We start from the raw sequence: 19,494 nt of genomic DNA on the forward strand, positions 1-19,494 counted from the left end.
TGAGAAGAAAGGGAGAATTATGGGGATGGTTTAGAGATCGTATGTTACCTTTTATTTTTTTGTTTTATTATTAAGCTACAAAAGCTAGCTGAAATTAAATGTTTCAATTTAAATGGTACAAATAAATCAGATTAGTTAATCAGACAGACAATGCAGAGACTTTGGGGAGTGAATCAGGGCAATATATATAAAATGGGAGTGTTTGTACTGCAATAAGTTATAATAAAATATGATACTGCATTAGTAAGTAATGTGGATTTATATATAGCACATTTATTGTGTATGGCCATACACCAAAAGCACTTCACAATCATGAGAGGGGGTGGCTGCCATCGCATCATCCAAGTGGATGCTGCACACAGGTGACCAAACACCAGCTATTGGTGGAGTGGAGAAACAGGGATAGAGCTAATTCAGTGGATGGGGATGATTGGGAGGCCATGATCATAAGGGCCGGTGGAGGGAATTTGGCCAGGACACCAGAGTGACACCCCTACGCTTTACAAGAAGTGCCATGATATTTTGAATGACCAGAGAGTCAGGATGGTAAAGTCTAGAACGGACACGCGACCAGCCGAAAGTGCAATATGCACATCAATATAGCAGCATTATTTATGACACTGTATTTATGACATTATTTATGACTGTAAAAAAATTATTTATTAGATAATTTAATAGATAGCATAAATAATACTCGGTACAACTACTGATTTTATGCTACCGACAGTTGGGCTTTGGGTTGGAGTGGGGGTAGATGTCAATAAAATACAATAAATGGAAAATTTAATAAATAATATAATTTTTGTTAACTTCCGGCAACAACCGTATCTTATCTAGCAACAACAAGTCAGGACCTCGGTTTAACGTCTCATCCAAAAGAAGCATTAGTTAATATTATTCGAAGTAATGTTTGCTATTTAGCAATATTATGAAATGAATTAGGAAATTGCCCATGGCAACTTTAATGTAAAATAGTTTTTTATTTACTTTATTTATTTATACAGGGACAATGTACAACATGACATGTTGTGCCAGAGTTAGCTATAAAGCTAATTTACATCTGTTAGAGAGGTATATTTGTCTTCGCCCTACGGCTCTCAATGATATTTGGTTTTTGGCCGTTCATACAAAAAAGTTTGGCCACCCCTAACTACACATTATAATAGTTTCTTTACCATTATTTTCTACATTAATTATTGTGTGTTGTTATTGCTTTTAATTTAGCTGAATAAAAAAGGTAATAATTTTATTGACAAGACTTCTTTGTACAGATTATTACAAAAAAACATACAAAATAAAATAAAACTGTCCATTAACTCCCCAACATGCAGTTTTCAGTCACAGTAATAAAAAACACAACTATATGGTATTTCATTGATCATTTCAAATGAGATTTTTCACAATCTGCATAAAATGTTTTAAAAATACAAATTTTATGCTAGACTGCAAAGTCCAACAGTCAACTTTATCAAATGAAATGAGTGTAGTGAACTTAAAATTGACTGAAAGTTAATTCTGCTCATTTGAAAAGAGTTTTTAACTCGGTGTTGAAGTTAATGAGTTAATTAAATACCTCATTGCTTCAGCTTAATTGGAGTAGGTTCACAGTACTCATATAGATGTTAGTTTTTTTTTTAACTCAAATGGTTTGTAGCAATCAGTTTCCTCAAACGGTTTGAGTTGCCTTAACATATTGAATTTCACAGTACACAGTTGGTTTAAGTTGTCTTCATTTATCGGGTTTTACTGTGTTTACTGTTTTTGGGTTTTCCATTTATTCAAATGGAGTAAGTTAACAGCACTCATTAGGATTAGTTTTCAAACGTAAATATTTTGTTGCAATCGGTTTCCTCAAATGGTTTGAGTTACCTTAACTTTTTGGGATTTACAGTGTAGATACATGTGATTGTAACATCAAGAAAACATCTTTGTATCTTAGAGGCATTAAAGTCAACAACAAGCATTTCATTTATCATAAAAAATCTTTACTTCATGAACGTCCATGACATACACTTGTGCTAAAACACTTGGTGAGACTGAAACAAACATTTCCATAACAGTACACTCTTGTTTGATAACTGTATTTGTTGTGTTGGCATTTTCAAGAACTGCAAAAATTCAAACTTCTCATGAAAGTACAACGGAACTACTGTACGTCACTTCTGAAGAACACTATAGCGAACGACAAAACAAATTAACTCTAAAATCGCACTGTGAAATTACACTTTTTACAAGCCTGTCAAAAAAATCAAATAAAAGCAAATAGTCAATCATACTGAAGGAGGAAACTCAAATATTTATGGCTCAAGAGTGCAGAACGTATGTGTAAAGCAACTGCATACTGATCTCCTCACACACAAGTCATACATTCGATCATTAAATAATTTCAAGTGAGTGTTTGCAGTTCCTAAGCGAGGCCGAACAGACAGGAACAAAAGAAAAAGCCAGAAGAAAAAAAAAAACAAATGTTGATATGTGTGTGAGAATGAGCAATGGCACAAATCACAACACATCTGGCACTGTCTCACCGTCCAATCACAGAGGCAGAAAACCAGACCATTTCTAATGACCTCCGTAGGTTAGTTTTTTTTGCTGGTGAGTCTATAAAAGAATTTACTGAAAACATCCGTGCTTCATTATCCAGGTTGCATGAATCAAATCCATTAGAGAAGATTTACATTTCATGACCTTTGCGACCTCAAGTGCAACGTGTATATATAGGGACACTGACGGTGAGATGAAATTTTTCAGACAAGAGTATACAGTAATTACAGTGTGTTTTTCCACTTCGCCTTTTCCTCATGTTCATCTCAATGTGACGGGGCAGGAATGTTACGCGTATACATGTGTCTCATCACATCGACCGGTGAGTCCTGCTTATTAAAAACCACAGACATTTATGCATCTTTCACAACCAAGGCTGCAAACATGAGGAGGGACACGGTACAGTAACAGTAACTCTTCGGTATTGGCGTATAAAAATCTTTTTTTCTTGTTGTTTTTCTCCTCTGAATAATGATCGCTAATCGAGTACATTCAGAATCCAGCAACTCGATGAGCGTTCGTTCACACGTGATGTCTCTCTTATAGTGCTCGTGATGATAGTGCTGTGCCAAATCAGAGGAGATCCTCTGCAACTATGTTGTCCGAGCCACAAAGAGGGGTGCAGGTGGTTCTGTGTGTCACACAAATGAGGAGAAGCCTGTGACGGGAGTCCGTGAGCCTGGCGCAGGCTGGCCGGCAGGGGTGTAGACCCCACCAACACTGTGCTGCGTCACTACTGTCTGATAGTAGGACTCGTTGTCCCCGCTGGCACACTCCTCGTAAGAGCAGGCCAGCGTCTGCTTCAGCCCTTTCTGCTGCCGCTTCCACGAGTTGAAGTACGACGGGTCGCTCATGTAGTGATTCACGAACGAGTGTTTGATGGGCTCCTCTTCACACTCGCTGTCTGTGGCCTGATCAGTAGAGATGTGACAAGAGAAATCACGATACAGTATGCTGCATTGTACTTTAGGATGATTCTATAAGTGCAGGAATATTTGATGTGCAAAGACATGATTTCTTTCAGTTTTTTCAAATGGTTGCATTTGAAAATGTTCCCAGTACTGGGCTGTAGCTGGAAGGGTATCCGCTGCGTAAAACATATGCCAGAGTAGTTGGTGGTTCATTCCACTGTGGCGACCCTTGATAAATCAGGGACTAAGCCAAAGGTAGATAAGAGAATGAATGTATTTAAAAATATTTCAATATTTTGTTACTCAAAGTCATGAATCAGGATGTTACAGGATGAAAATTGTCCAATTTAGTCAGTGTATGTTTCTGTCTTGTGCTATTATTAGTATTTTTGGTTAATATTTAACTTCTTTAATTTATAAAATCCCCTAAAGGTATAGTTTACCCAAAAATGAAACCGTACTCACTATTTACTTCCCCTCATGGGGTTTTAAACCTTTATGAGTTTCTTTTTTTCTGCTGAGCATTAAAGAGGATATTTTTAAAAAAGCTGAAACCTGTAACCATTCATTTATTCATTTTCTTGTCAGCTTAGTCCCCTTATTAATCCAGGATTGCCACAGTTGAGTAAACCGCCAACTTATCCAGCAAGTTTTTACGCAGCGGATGCCCTTTCAGTCGCAACCCATCTCTGGGAAGCATCCACGCTCATACACTACGGACAATTTAGCCTACCCAATTCACCTGTACTGCATGTCTTTGGACTGTGGGGGATACCGGAGCACCCGGAGGAAACCCACGCAAAGGCAGGGAGAACATGCAAACTCCACACAGAAACGCCAACTGAGCCGAGGCTCGAATCGCAACAGCACTACCTACTGCGCCACTGCTTTGCCACATGTAACCATTGACTTCCAAAACAAAAACTATGAAAGTCAATGGTCACAGATTTCCAGCTTTATTTGTTTAACAGATGAATGAACGTTAAACAGGATTGGAACAAGTGAAGGGTGAGTAAAGGACGACACAATTTTCATTTTTGGGTGAAATATCCCTTAAGCCAGGGGTGCTCAAACTCGGTCCTGGAGGGCTGGTATGCTGCAACGTTTAGTTCCAACCCCAATCACACTGTAAAAAGTCATTAGTTACTTAAAGCGAGTAAACCAATGGCCTTAAAAGCAATAAGTTGACTTAACAAAAATAATGTAAGTAAACCTATTGTAACTTGAAACTTTAAAGCTGATTTAATTTTTATAATTTTATAACAACTAGTTCTTTTTTACAGTGTCCGACAATTTTAGCATGTCTGTTTTCAAATAATTACTGTAATTATCACAATATTACATATTTGGTGCTTTATTAAGTTTATAAAATGTACAATTATAGCCTGTATTGAATTTAAAAGACACACAGGAATCTGCAAAAGCAGATTTATTTTAGTTACTATCATTTTGCTAGATACAGAAAAGCTGGAAAAAAACAAATGTAATAAATGTGTATTGGGAAAAGTAATTAGTTTACTTTTATCAAAAAAAAAGTGAATACCATATGCATAATAATAAAAATTAAGTCAACTTAACAGTTTCGAGTTACAATGGGTTTACTTACAATTTTTATGTAAAGTCAACTTGTTTCTTTTAAGGCACTTGGTTTACTCTCTTTAAATGACTAATCACTTTTTACAGTGCAGACACACTTGAGCTAGCTGATCAAGCTCTTACAAGGCTTTCTAGAAACATCTTGCAGGTGTGTTGAGGCAAGTTGGAGCTAAATTCTGCAAGACCCCAGCCGTCCAGGACCGAGTTTGGACACCCCTGACTTAAGCAGTAATTTTCTTGATTGCACAACATTACATTGTTTAAAAATTACTTTTATCTTATAAAATATCTGTCCATAACTCTTGCATTAATTCTGTTCCCACAGCATATTTCACCTTTAAACAGACTTATCTCCCACAGTTATGTAAGACACAGGAAATTGTGTCACGTCACCTCACTGAAAGCTATGCAAGAGGTTTCAACACCAAGAATTATTTAACAAAATGTCAAAACCTTTACCATATTATACACAGAATTTATTACTGATTGATCACACAGTTGGTTATTCAATAGTCATTTTATTATGATTTCATTAATGCTATGTACTATTAGCATTAATGTTAGGAACTAGAACTTTTGGTTAGAAAGATTCAAATCATCAACTGTTATTGTTGAACAGAATTGAAAAAAAAAAATCTATAAAGAACTTTTTCATTAAAATTGTTTGCCAGCTAGTCAATTATTAAAATAATATATTCATTTAATAAGATACGGAAAATGTAATTTAATGTAAATGTTTCTCCAGTTATAGAATCACCCTGTAAGCAAGAGCTGATGTACACCCAAAATCAGAGTAAGTCTGGATAACTGTACCTCAGACTCAGACATCTCTGCAGGCCTCTCCGTCAGCGCGGTACTCTCAGTGGAAACCACGCCATTGTAATTGCTACAGATGTCTTCGTCTGAATAGCGCAGGCCGGCTGGATTGGGGCGTGGAGGAGATCTAAGGGGGAAGATTAGAAAATGTTAAAGCAATGCAAATAACAAATCTTGCTCTGTTGTGAGCCTTAAGGAACATCTTATGATTTCTGGCCTTCCTTAATCCTAAGTGTCTTAAAATTCTAATATTGCAATGCTTTTATTAATCCAATCAGATGTGGACAAAGCCAAGTACAGTGTTTTGAGCTTTTCCACTATTTAAGATACAAGTTAAAAACATAATCTTTTAACCTTCTGCTAATGAGTGTTAGGTTACTGCCGAAACTTACAATCCAAATTATCTTTAACATTGGGGTACTGTATATTGAGACATCCTTACCCTGTTTGGTGCTGAATAAAAATGCCTTAATTCGCAAAAAATCAAAAATAAATAATTGCTCGCTTGAGGTAGTTTTAGACTTGTGTAGTCAACAACACAATAATCATCTGTCTCCATAATGCTTGCTTTGTTTACTGTTGTTACCAGGTTACCAATACTACAGTCAGCCACTTTAACAGCGTGCTAGTAATGCACGTGAGAGTTTTTTATCAAGCAAATTCCCTTGGCAAGAAACGAAACAATATTACAAATCAATATGATTAAAAACATTATATTCAAGACAAATAAAATAGTCTTAGAGTGAGCATTTTATATTTATTATATTGTCTCTTTGTTTGTATTTTTCTGGGAGAAATCTAAAAGTGAGATTGCAGAAGCATGATTAAATTTAGTCAGATCAGAAAGAAAATCTTTGTAAGCAAACAGCAAGCAGGAGTGGGTGAGGTTTATAAAACCTGTGGAAGTGAGATAAAAACAACAGTTCTGGACATATTCTACAGAACTGCACACTCCTGCCTTGGAGACAAAATATTCTGTCATTATTTACGTATTCTCATGGTGTCCCAAACCTGTACTACTTTCTTTCTTCTGCAGGAAACAACATATTGAAGAATGCTGCTGTCCAGCAGTTTTGGTGACCATTGGTTTCAATTGTATGAATAATGAGAGAAGAAAATACAACTGAAAATCTTTTAAATATTTTATGTGTTAGGGAAGTAGAAAGTAATAGAGGTTTGAAGAACATTGGGGTAGGGGTGGCTATGAGTGTTGGACAGAATGTTATTTTTTGTTTGAACTTAGCTTTTAAGGTTAGGGATTACAAATAAAATTGAAACAATAAAAAAACTGTTTTAAATATCAACTAGTCATTTACACAACCAATCAACTAGTCAATTTGCAAAGTTTGTGTATCTAATCAGTCGTAAAATAAAACAGAGTGATAAAACTTTTCAATTGCTTTCTCAGATCATATTATTGAGGGGTAATTTACATTTGCCACAATCTTGTGTTCAAAAGCAGCCCAATTTACCTGAAGAAAACTTTTTGGGTGGTTATAAATGGTTATAATGCTAAATTACTAGGGCATAGTAATCAGACTTGGACAAAGTGCACTGTAAAAAAATGAATGACAAGAAGTTATGACAGCAAATATTTTTTATGCTGCTTCACTAAAATTTTTAATTATACAAAGTTTAGCTTAAGATTAGTTAGTTTGATTGGATAAGATGATAAGAAAAGTTCATTTTATTGAACTAAAACATAAAGAATCGCTTTATCTTATAAAAGATAGACTTTTCGAAAACTGTTCTGTTATTTCCGTGTAAACTTTAAAGGAACACTCCTGTAATGAGTCAGGTTAACAACAGAGCTGAAGATCCAAATGTAGCTTTATTAAAGAGAATCGTCAGACAGCCAAAGGACATAACTGGTGCAAACAGGAGCATAAAGGTAATCTAAGAGCATGGTCAAAACATGAGAAAGCAAGACAAGACTAGAATAACGCTTCATAATGCTCACTTATAGTTGACAAGACTCAGCAAAGAGTGTGTGTGAAAGAGGTGTCTTTATAGTCCTAGTAATCAGTCATCACTAGCTTCAGCTGTGTGTTTGCTATCAAAGGGGATATGGCCTAGGTATGTGAGTGCAAGGTATGATGGGATTATAAGCAGAACTGTAGTCCGAGTGATCTGCAAGGCCTTTATCGCTGGTGATCATGACAACTTATTTTATAAGTATCCTACAGTTGACAAGAACCATTTTTAATATGCTAAGTTGATTTCTTGTTTTAGTGGGGTCACTTTTAGCTTAGCATAATAATTAAATAGGATTTAATTAGCATTTGACATACAATTTAGCTGCATTTAACAGGTAATTTACAAAATGAAAACATCCTTTAATAACAATGATTCCAAAAGTGCCATGTTTGCTGTGAAAACAATAACAGTAACCTACTATGGGCTCATTTAGAAACTGGTTAAACTAGCTCAAAATGGGTTTTCATTCTAAAACACACAAATCCCGAGTGGGCTGACCCAAACATAAGCTGTTTTTGTACAGTACCTAGTGCCATTCTTCCTCAAGAAGACGCCCTTCACATGAACAGGCCTGCTGTTGAGCTCCAGAGCCGTGAATCCTCCATTGTCCAGCGTGACCGTCTCCTCCACCGTGGACACAGCTTTACCTACAGCAGTCAGCATATCATCATCACAGCAAAAACATCACCTGGGTCAAACTTTAATCATGGTTTGCTGGACGGAGTGGGAGACTGAGTAGGTGGACGTGTTTATTTGGATGAATATGCATGCAGATTTATAGAACATAATGATTATGTGTGGGAGGATGGATAGATGAATGGGTCGTTAGAAGGCTGAAGAGGTTCGCTTTAGGTCACCTGTTCCACAGCTCTTGTACTTTCTGTTCTGTCCGTGCAGGACAAGGCCAAAAACCACCAGCAGCAGCAGAATCAGGCCACACAGTGCCAGCACGATGAGAAACCACCACTCCTCATAAAATGGGGTGTCTACTTGAGCTGTTTATGATGGAAAAAACAAAATATAAAGATTTAGGGAAATATAGAAAAGTTGCATTTTTCACATTTTTGCTTACACAATATTTGCAATAGGTCTCAATAGATTTATAGACATGTAATGTTGTTCATTAATTTGAGTTATTTCATTACTACAATTTTAGACTCAAACAATGAGCTGATATGAACTGTAGGGTATGTTATGTAAAAATGAAAAGTTTTCCTTTGAAATGTTTAGTGTACTGAAGATTTCTTCAAAATGATCTCTAATAAATGTTAGTGATGCCACGTTGTAAAGGAACACTATTTGCCTGGACACATTTTATTTCAAGTATTCACACATGCATATAGACTTTTCACTGTTTTCACAAAATTATGTTCTTTATAAGTTTACACAGACACATAACATGTTTGTTTTCAATCTATTGCATTCAGAAATTATTTTCAAATGTTGCCAAATGTCATAAGTTTTCAATTTCTTTATCCACACATATTCTTAAACTTAAACTGTAAACCAAGTGATCTGGAGGCAAAACAAGGTTTACAGAAGCTGGAAATATATTCCCTTTGATCCATACATGTACACATAAAAATAGTTTAAACTGTCTATAAAATCACTCTGTCTGTAGTAAGACATGTCATACTCTTTCTGTTTTTTAACATGTTTTCAGATATCCAAGTAAAATAAACGTAGTTCATACATTTAATCCAGAGTTTTCTTTTAAAAGCGCCCTGCCGTTATCAGTGTGTAATGAATCTTGGGATGTTCCTTCTAACCAGGAAGGATCCACTGGTTGAGTCCTTCATTACCCTGGAAATGCATTTTGAGGCTGCATTTGAAGGAGCCTTCAATTTTTTTGAAATGAGACAGCTTTCACTGTGCCGTGATGACGCAGTGCACATTGAATGCATCTTTTGGAGGATGCAGCCTCTGAAATGAGATACAGCTTGTCTATGCTTTTTGATCGACACAAACTCCTGTTGTGCATCTTCTTCACACGTAAATACACCAGAGGGCGCAATATACAATTCAGCCGACCAGGCCAGCTTGCTGTCGACTGACTGACCCACTTACCCACTCAATTCCTTAAACCCAACTGATAATGTTTTCAATGTTTTCAAAGCAATCTAAAAAGAACTTAAGCCATCGCGGACATGTGATTTCACCAGGTTTTCAGTTGTTTATGTATTTATTTATTTATTTATGTATTTATTTATTTTTTTGCTTTTATTGTGGTTTATAAGGGGTTTCTGGAATCGTCTATCACCAGACTCGAACCCCACTGTCGCGAGGAACTCCGCTCCGCATCTTAAGTTTGCCAATATATGGGGAGAGCTACTAGGCAAACTGTACTGAGGTAAATGGTCATCTGGTAGTGCTAAAATGAACAAAAGCCGACGACGGCATCATACCGCCCTTAACGTTTGTTTTAAAGACGAAATGCAGCCATACAACACACCTCTGGCTACATGATTTGCATTCTCCAGAAATGTAGACAGTAGTATGAATCCACAATGAGCCTGTGTTAAATAAAAACTAGCAAATTGGTAAGATATTGGGAAGAAATAACATGCCTCTTTTGAACAGTACAGAAATTTCCTTTGGACATAGCTCAATTGGATCACAGTGACGACACGAAGGGTACTGTGAAGGCTATTTGTATACAGGGTGATTCCTTTATAGGAATCACCCTTATAGGATTCCTTTTAAAAAACCTGGAATACACAAAACAAACTTTGCACAAAATTCCTTTCTGAGAGGGGCCAATTATGCACTGAAATATTATTTTTATTGCATATCCAAACCAATTATCTTGAGTTTACATTATAGTAATGCTGATAGTCGTCAATTTAGAAGGTATTTTCTGATATGAGAGAAGCAGCAATGATCATCTACCATATTTAAAGCAGCAGTGACACATTTACTGGCCCTCGTCCTATCTGTTCATCTCTAGTGCTCTAGAGCAAAGGAGAGCGTGGCCCAAATGTGCCAGAACTCTCCAGTCATTCCTGACAGCCGCTGATGGACTGCTCTGACAGCAATACTGAGCAGCAGTGACATCAACTCACAGACAGATTGCTGCATGCCTGTGGTATGAATATTTCAGCCCCATGACATGCAAGATGCTGATAACATACTTTGCTTTTCATTTACAAACAGACCTCTAGGACTTGCACCGCACTGCATTAATTACTTGCTGAGGCAACATGGGAGATTTCTTGCACTAGCACTCGTCAATGGCCATGAAGACTGAGTGAGACAGAGAAGCAAGCTCTCATCTTTAACAGCGTCATACTTTTCTGAAAGCTGTAATACTTTAGATTGTAACACTGAAATCTTGCTTTTAAATGACTGACAGCGCTGTTGGCAAGGTCAAAACTGGAAACACAAACTATGCATCGTGACTAGGTTTATAATCTCACAAATTAAAAGCACGTTTGTTATCAGCAACAAGCTAATAATGGTGAGACTGTGTAAACATCTCGAAACCTTTCCAACAGCATTATGATTAGATCTCAGCTGTAATATTCATACAAAGGTCTTGACCATATATGTTTAACACCTGAAACTTGCTCCAAGTTCCTTTTAAGGCACTGAAGCCTTTGTTGATTAACTTCCTCCAATAGGAGAGCAACAGGACAGAATCTTGACATATTATCTGTGATAAGGCTGGTAGTAAGGAGCCCACGAGCAACAAATTTGAATGTAATTGCTCAACCACAGGAAAACATTTGATAAAAAGTCAATCTCAATGCGGAAACATTTATAAAATGTAAATAATAGCAAACCTGTAATTCACAAATGAACCTTAAATTAATTAGAACTCAGGAGTTTATCTTGTTTTGTAAAAAGTACATTCTTATTTCAAGATACGTGCCTAAAACTTCAAAACAATTTGATATTGCAATAAGAAAAAAATTATTATTTTCTCTGTGAAAATTGTTTATTCCTTTGCTAGACATGTTCTCACCTCTGTTTTAAGGATAATTTTTTTTTTTTACTTCTTTTTCCCTTAAAAGACAAAGCAAAAGTCTTTTTGGCATTGAAACAGTACTTTCAGTTTTGACTAAACGTGCGAAGATTAGAATAACAATGAAAACGTGTGGATACAGGTATTTTGCACATAATCTGACTGAATATTTATTTGGAGGACTTTCCTGGTCAGACACAAAAGGAAAGTATTTAAATGATTATGATTTACTAACCTTTACGCTTAATAAATTATGGGTTTTTGTGCTGTTATTTTATGCCAAAAACATGACTTAAATGTTGTGATTGAAATAACTGCCATTTTTTGCAAGAAGAAGGCACCACGGAAAACAGAATGTGTGTGGTACAAGGCTGAAGATTGTTTCCACGTGTTTTATTTGGGATGCCAGAGGAACACATTGTCCAAATATATTGTTTTCTAAATATGCTATTTTTATTTGCTTTAGGAATTAAAAGACAACTTAGAAACAACAACTAGCGTGAGTCACGTAATACCAGCATGATCTTAGTTCTCTCAGATGTGTGATCTGTTCTCCTCGTGCCTGAACTTTCAAAAACACAGTTGTCAAAACATACATCTTGTGGACAATCTAAATACAGTGGGATATGGTTTACAGTAAGTAAATGTAAAAAGTGCATGGGTTCTGTCTAGTCTTTCACCTTTACATAAAAAAAGTTTTTGTCATTGTCTTGTAAGCCTGTCTATGTTGTTAATAAGCCTATTACTTATTAATAAATAAGTAAATAAAATATTTAAATAGACCTAAATAAAATGATACTTTTTTATACTAATTATACTCAATATGTCTACCTTAGCTGATTTTTTTAAATGAGTAGATTTTTTATAAAGTAGGCTAACTTTAACTTTGACATTTCTTAGAACCCCCTCAATATTTGTCTAGTACTCGCCCTTGCCTTCGGTAGAGAACTGCACCAAGCCATCATCTGCACCTTATGAACATTGGCTCTGCTTAATTGCCACTATGCTAATTTGTGATGTGCTTATAAAGTTAGTCAATATGTAAATGAGATGTTACATCTTTGATCTTTAATCTTTGAATTGTCCGTAAAACAACTCCAGAAATGTCCATGCCCATCAGTGTTGTTTTACTATCGCACAAATCTGCCCTGTTTGGTAAATTTGACCCTTAACATCTTTTGGAATTTTACTATTCAAGTAAATGAATCTTTAAGAATTGAACTGGTAAACAAGAGTAGTGCTTGAACACAAATGAAGGAAACAAATTGGTGTTCACTAGGGACTAAGTCAAAATCTCAATCACACTGATGAGAAAAACAAAGAATTTTAAAGAATTCACTACTTGAAAGTGTTTAAACTGCCACATGCTGGTACAATAGTGTAAAGCAACAACAAGTGATTGAATGTGTAATGTATTAAATACAGTAAACAAATCCTTTAATATAATTAAATTATATATGCACAGGCATGTAGTGTTTACAACTTGGCATCCATATTACAGTGTTTTTCAGTCATGTGTGATGAGTAAACAGAAATATAACAATATAATAGTAATATATATATTACATTATGTTTTCAGCTATTACACTATATAATATTTGCTTTTCCTCCAAAATATTTTTAATAGAATGATCTGGTAACTTACATTAAACCTTGTTATAAAAAGCTGCAGCCACTCTTCAAGGACAGTTCATACAGGTCACGTGGGTGTAAAAAGTCACATCTTCGCTAAATTATATCAACCGTAACCAGTGACATGTCCTAATGTCTTTGATGACTCGTCATCTCTGTGCAGAAGTGCGTGGGGAGCGTGTGATTACCTGACATGGCAGCAGAGGGCGCACTCGGCTCACCGTAGCCAAACTCATTGACGGCCAGCACCCTGAACTGATAGCTGATTCCCTGCCGCAGACGGTCGAGGCTCACAGAGTGAGAGGTGCTGGTGGGAGGCAGGTGTCGCACAAACGTATCCCACAACCCCTCGTCTGTGGAGAGCAAGGTCACTTTTTATGAAAATGTCACAATTCACTTGGAAGCACTAAGTTCATTACACTTAGCAGACGCTGACATCAAGAGCAGCAGACAACTGTTTTTCTGCCTGACAAGCAATTCTGGTCAATCTGAATCAAAGTATGATGACATGGAAAGGGCAGTTATATAAATGAATCCCACCAACAATGGCAAGTAAATGATCAGCGGATGACTTCAGACCAGCAATCAGACCGCTAAACAAACACTCCACAAGCACTAAATGGGAGTAGAAATTACGGTTATGAGCTACAATACATAGTTTGACTAGAAAAGTAAAGAAAAAACCTGTATAATTCACACATATTCTACTGACTTTTACCTCAGCAGAGAAAACATCTATTTGATTTATGTCTGCAACTCATGGTGGGGACATAAAACACCAAAATATGGATACTTTTAAAACATGGATATAAATTAGGTTAAAAACAACATGTTATTGGCTCTACTTTGAAGTGGCAATGCAGTGAGTGATGAAAATGACCAACATTGTTCAAATATGTGAGGAAAGAGTAAACTTTATGGAAAAAATGTGTAAACTCAGATGGCTGACAGGAAGTGGTTGTTATAGTTTGAAGGTGTGGCAAATATTGGACACTGACAGCAATAAAACAACATTTACTTGTCAAATCTAAGATCTACTGATATTACATGAAAACAATGACTATACAGTTTAATATACAAATAATTTGAGGTAATATCAATATGCAATTTATGAGACATTCTACCAGAAACATACATTTTCACTTATAAAAATGTGACAGGGCCTGATAAGCTTGTTGTCCTCAAAAAATCATACAAAAACAACCATAAAATCATGCAATTCAATGGTAGAACGGATCCTTGATCACTGTCAGCTTCTCCTCCATCAAATGACATCACTTTCTTTGAGTCATAGCTTTAAAGGTATATTGCATGCATTTTATGTCAAATAAAATGCAAATGTGACAGGACTGACAGAAAAATGGGGACAATTGTACATTTATTTGTATTATATATTTGTAGTATTTATGTGTAGAATTTATTTATATTTTCATGTTTTTGATCAATTGACGTGAATGAAAACAACCTAAACTTGCTATTTCTGATGTGTTTTTTTCTAAATAACTGTTTTTAGCATGACAAAACTATTAAAACTGTATGTTCAATTGTGCTGAGGTAACGACAATGACAAGGTTTGTACATTTGTAAAGTGTTTTTAATAAAGAAAGAAAAAATCCGAGAACCAAACAAATGACATATTCCTTTAAAGAATGAACTGACAGAAATTAACCATTAGTCAATTTTAGACTTTTTTTTGGGATGAAATACCAACTGTATTTCTTTTTTTTATTTCAGGGAGAGATAATGTACATTTCTAGTTGAATGTCCCATATAATTTATATCAATAACATCATTATCCATTTCAGTTATATTTTTGCACTATTATTACATGTTTTTTCAGACTTTTATTAACATTTTAACAATATTTTTAAAAATATTTAGCTATGTGCTTATTATTTTTTTCCCTACAGTGGTAGTACTAATACATTTTAGTAACTGTATTAGTTAGCTGCATGGATTCTTCAGTTTCTAGATTTTAAAGTTATTCATCTAATATTTCATCTTATATTCATATTTTATTTCAGCCTTATGTCAGAAGCCAATTACCAACCTTATTTGTGTTTAATATATTTTGCTCATGTAGCTAATAATAACATCAGTATTTGCAGAGTTCTCTCCCATTATTAATAAAAGCAGCTAAAAATTGTGTAGAGAACTTTGGAAGCACTTTGATCTCCCCTAAAGTTTACTTGCAACTTTAAATTAAAGATTTCAATTTAAGAAGACTCATAAAATATACTCGTAGTGAAACTTTAATGTATCAATAACCACCCCTTCACCAAGTTAAATACCATTTAAAAGGCACCTATTTTACCCCTTTTTCAAGAGTAAAGATAACGCTTTTGTGTCTCAAGAATGTGTCTGTAAAGCTTCATCTCAAAAATACCCATCAGATTATTTATTATAGCCATCAGAACATTGGAATTTTCTGCTCTGAACACAATGTAGCAGTTTTTGTTGGCTGTGCGTTTAATGCTAGTTCTCCCCCACCATTCCCACAAAGTTTGTCTCTGGCCACCTCAGATAAACAGCACAGTGTCAGACACAACGAAAGCAAATCTTGCGTAAAGTTTTTGAGAAATACTACAGTAAAAACTTTCCCAGTGATTATTTTATGTATTTGTTGTGGAGTTAATTCAAGCCTTTCTGCAATGATGAGTCACACACAATGTTGTTACAAACAAACACACACACACACACACACACACACACACACACACACACACACACACACACACACACACACACACACACACACACAGTGCGCGCATTTAACTTTGCACTGTTTTTGCATGGCAAATGTGACAGGATACACATTAACATCCACTGCTGTATAGATATCCCTTATGTTAATGTACAAAATAAACCTGATTTAACATCCACAAACTGGGATTGAATCTTTTATAATTGTACTGACATGCGGCTGTGGTGATAAAAACAGTAAAATTGCTGTAATTAATTTACAAACATGCGTTTAAACCTGTAAAACTCATTCCTGATCAGATTTTATTATGATTGATGATCACAGCAAGCTGAACAGATCTTTTAATCTTAGCTGTTTTGCGCACATCCTGTCTTGTTGATATGATTATACGTGTTACTACGAGACATGTTAATATTCGTCTGTCAATCAATTCTGTGGACAGGGAAACGGTGGGCCTCAAAATGGGAGGGTTTTGGATCCTATTTTAACGTCTTATTGTCTTTATATCACTCCAATATGACTGTGGATAGCAGGGGCGTCGCTAGACCCTATTTACTGTAAAAATCACCAGTGCCCCAGTAAATGCTTTGAGATGTTATTTACTTCATATGCAAAGTGTATTTATTAGGAGTCGTAAATCCAAAATAAAGACGTTATTCTCTATGTGCAAGCGAACGGCTGGTCGAAGCAATGCAGTTTCATTTAAAACCAAACTGAGCGTGTGCGCAGAAAAAAAAATACCCGTGTGCCTCATGCACCACTCCTGCTTGACACTGACATGCTGCTCTGCTCCCGGTGTAAGTCCCGGTTGTGAACATGCACGCCGGAAAAATAGCTGCGCTGCTTATGCGCCGCTCATGCGTTGTGAAACCGGAGTAACAGTCTTCTATGTGAAAGTGTCGGCATGCAATGAGTTTTGCAAGTCAACAAAACAAAGTTTAAATAATATGATGGTGATCTTATTTAGACTAAGCATAGCTCCATGTATGAAACAAAAAAGGAGGGATGATGAGTCTGTGAGGTAAGACTTAATAAATCTAATTCTTGGCCATGATTCGGGTCTAAGACAACACACAACAGACAATTCTATAAAACATCTTTTTTTTTGTATTTTATGGAATTGTCTGTAAAATTTAATTCAAATTAAATTAATATTCAAGCAAAATATTTTTTTTATTATCTTAGCATCACTCCAGTTGTGTCGGATTGCTTTTCAGTTATATTTAGGATTAATATCTGTTATTTATTTAGAATAATAATTGTATAGTAACAATAATACTGTTATTTATTTATAATTATATGTAATTTTGGTTTTATTAAATAAATTATTTATTATATAAAATATGTTTATTTTTTATTTTTTTGAGGGGTAGCTGTGCCCCAGTAGAGCTTTATGTCTAACAATGCCCCTGGTGGATACAATATACCTACACACAGTTCTGTCTAAACAGCTATAAAATTATGATTTTCATCATGGGTGCCCTATAAAGTTACCATGCAAGCTACTTAATTTTTTAACTTGACAGCACTTATATATAATCACTTTTTTTTTTTTTTGCATTAAAATAAAAATACACACAATGTGTACCTGAGGGACGTGCTTCAATCACATAACCTGTCACATGTCCTGCTCCTGTTTCCCCTGCTGTCCACTGGATGTTGAGCATAGATCCTGTCTTTGTGATTGACATTTCTACAGGTGATCCGGGAGATCCTGCACACAGAGGAGAGCATGCAGTGAAGCCTGCCAGATATTGATCCACACAGGTGTTTTTTTTTTCACAGCCTGGATTTCAGACACCTCCTGCCGAGGAGCAGGTAATGGAAGCAGTGCTCAGCGACCCTCAGACTTTCTGCTGATCTGTCTGTTGGTGTGCTTGTTTGGTTGTGGTTGTGTAGCTCACCTTTGACAGGACCCGCTGTGATATTGGCCTCTGCCTCAGGCCCGTAGGCAATAGTCTTGGCCTGCACGCGGAAGCAATAGGTCATGCCTTTGGTCAGGTCACGCACCTTCAGCCAACGCTGCCAGCTGCCACGAATATCCACCGTTACCACTTTAGTCACACCTGATAGATACACAAACACACATATGATTACACAATACCACACACAACAACAACAAACATTGCAATCCTACAGAGTCTGCCTTCCCGCAGTGAGTTTGTCTCAAAATCAATTACTCTATTTATGTGTTGTAAACTATAAACACTGACATTATTTAAACCAGACAGTTTGTGCTCCGAGGCTATGGAAACAGTCGAGTTTATATAAACAACTCATCATTAAACATCAAAATAGAATCAAATCACTACTGGCGATGTTAAAAACAAAAGCCACTGTTAGAGCAATAACTTTATGAAAACAAATTCTAATACAGTGGAAAAATGCACTACTGTAGAGTACTGCAATGACTAGGGGTTTTGTTTTTGAGGAAGGGCTGGTTCTGGAAGTATTTTTCACATCAAATCTTTGTTTAAAATGTTTTTTAAAATTTGTTAAAGCATGGTAACCCATGAATAAAACCATAATTTGAAGCTAAGAAAAAAAAAGTAAGACAATAAGATATGTGTAGTGTCAAAACAACTGTACTTCTAATGACAGAAAGAACTACAATTCCACAAAGCACTGTATATGACACAAACAAATTAAAACCAAAAAATATAAACTTAATGTTGTTGATTTTATCTATTTCCTGGACTGGGTTGTAGCTGGAAGGGCATCCGCGGTGTAAAACATATGCTGGATGAGTTGGGGGTTCATTCTGCTGTGGTGACAACAGTTAAATAAAGGGATTTAGCTGAAGGAAAATGAATAAATAAATGATGGTTTTACCTTTAGACATGATACATTTAAATGTATAGCAAAATGATTTGGTATTTCTTAATGCATTTTGACAGCATTGGGAGGCTGACCTTATGTTATTTGCGGTCCTTTAGAAGTGGGCGGAGCTAACAAGCTCATTGGGTGAAATTTGTTTTATTTATTTGCAATTCTGAAGGCAGGCATACACGGTCTGATTTTTGCTGTCCTACCAGCTCGTGTGGGATTTGCTTTCACATGGAGATTATCTCATGGAGGTATTTCACATAGAGATGCTCATATGGTTGTGGCTTGTATCATTAAGATGTATTTGGGTGTATATCAAACAGATAATGCATTCCCACCTGGCATTTAAATCTCTTTTGTCTACTTCAGAACTCCTTTATGTATATTTAAAGACCTTTTCTGATGTTTCACTCTAATATTGCATAATTTACTTACTGTACAGTCAATCAGTGATATCAATTTAATGTACTTTACTTTGTAAACTGAGCAATACAAATACCAAAATACTTTTTTCCCCCTTTATT

The 19,494-nt window shown here is 35.8% G+C and overlaps 1 protein-coding gene across 6 annotated transcripts in view; it reads right to left on the minus strand.

The window, feature by feature from the left end:
• Positions 1–1,963: 1,963 nt before the first annotated feature.
• Positions 1,964–19,494, minus strand: part of sdk1a (sidekick cell adhesion molecule 1a) — a 534,279-nt gene continuing 516,748 nt past the window's right edge. For 4 of the 6 annotated variants that reach the window (XR_012401153.1, XR_012401152.1, XM_073944925.1 and 1 more), the window contains 7 exons: positions 18,049–18,210; positions 17,733–17,858; positions 13,629–13,793; positions 8,702–8,839; positions 8,371–8,485; positions 5,865–5,994; positions 1,964–3,455 (listed from right to left, as the gene is read on the minus strand). Coding sequence is in view for 4 of the 6 variants with exons in the window: in XM_073944925.1 (XP_073801026.1) it covers positions 3,183–3,455; positions 5,865–5,994; positions 8,371–8,485; positions 8,702–8,839; positions 13,629–13,793; positions 17,733–17,858; positions 18,049–18,210 (1,109 nt within the window). In the remaining 2 variants the exon portion in view is untranslated. Of the gene's footprint in view, positions 3,456–5,864; positions 5,995–8,370; positions 8,492–8,701; positions 8,840–13,628; positions 13,794–17,732; positions 17,859–18,048; positions 18,211–19,494 lie in introns of all 6 variants that reach the window. The other 2 variants (XM_681594.9, XM_009299693.5) reach the window with 1 other exon arrangement.

Source organism: Danio rerio, chromosome 3 (genome assembly GCF_049306965.1).
Source record: "Danio rerio strain Tuebingen ecotype United States chromosome 3, GRCz12tu, whole genome shotgun sequence".
NCBI lineage: Eukaryota > Metazoa > Chordata > Actinopteri > Cypriniformes > Danionidae > Danio > Danio rerio.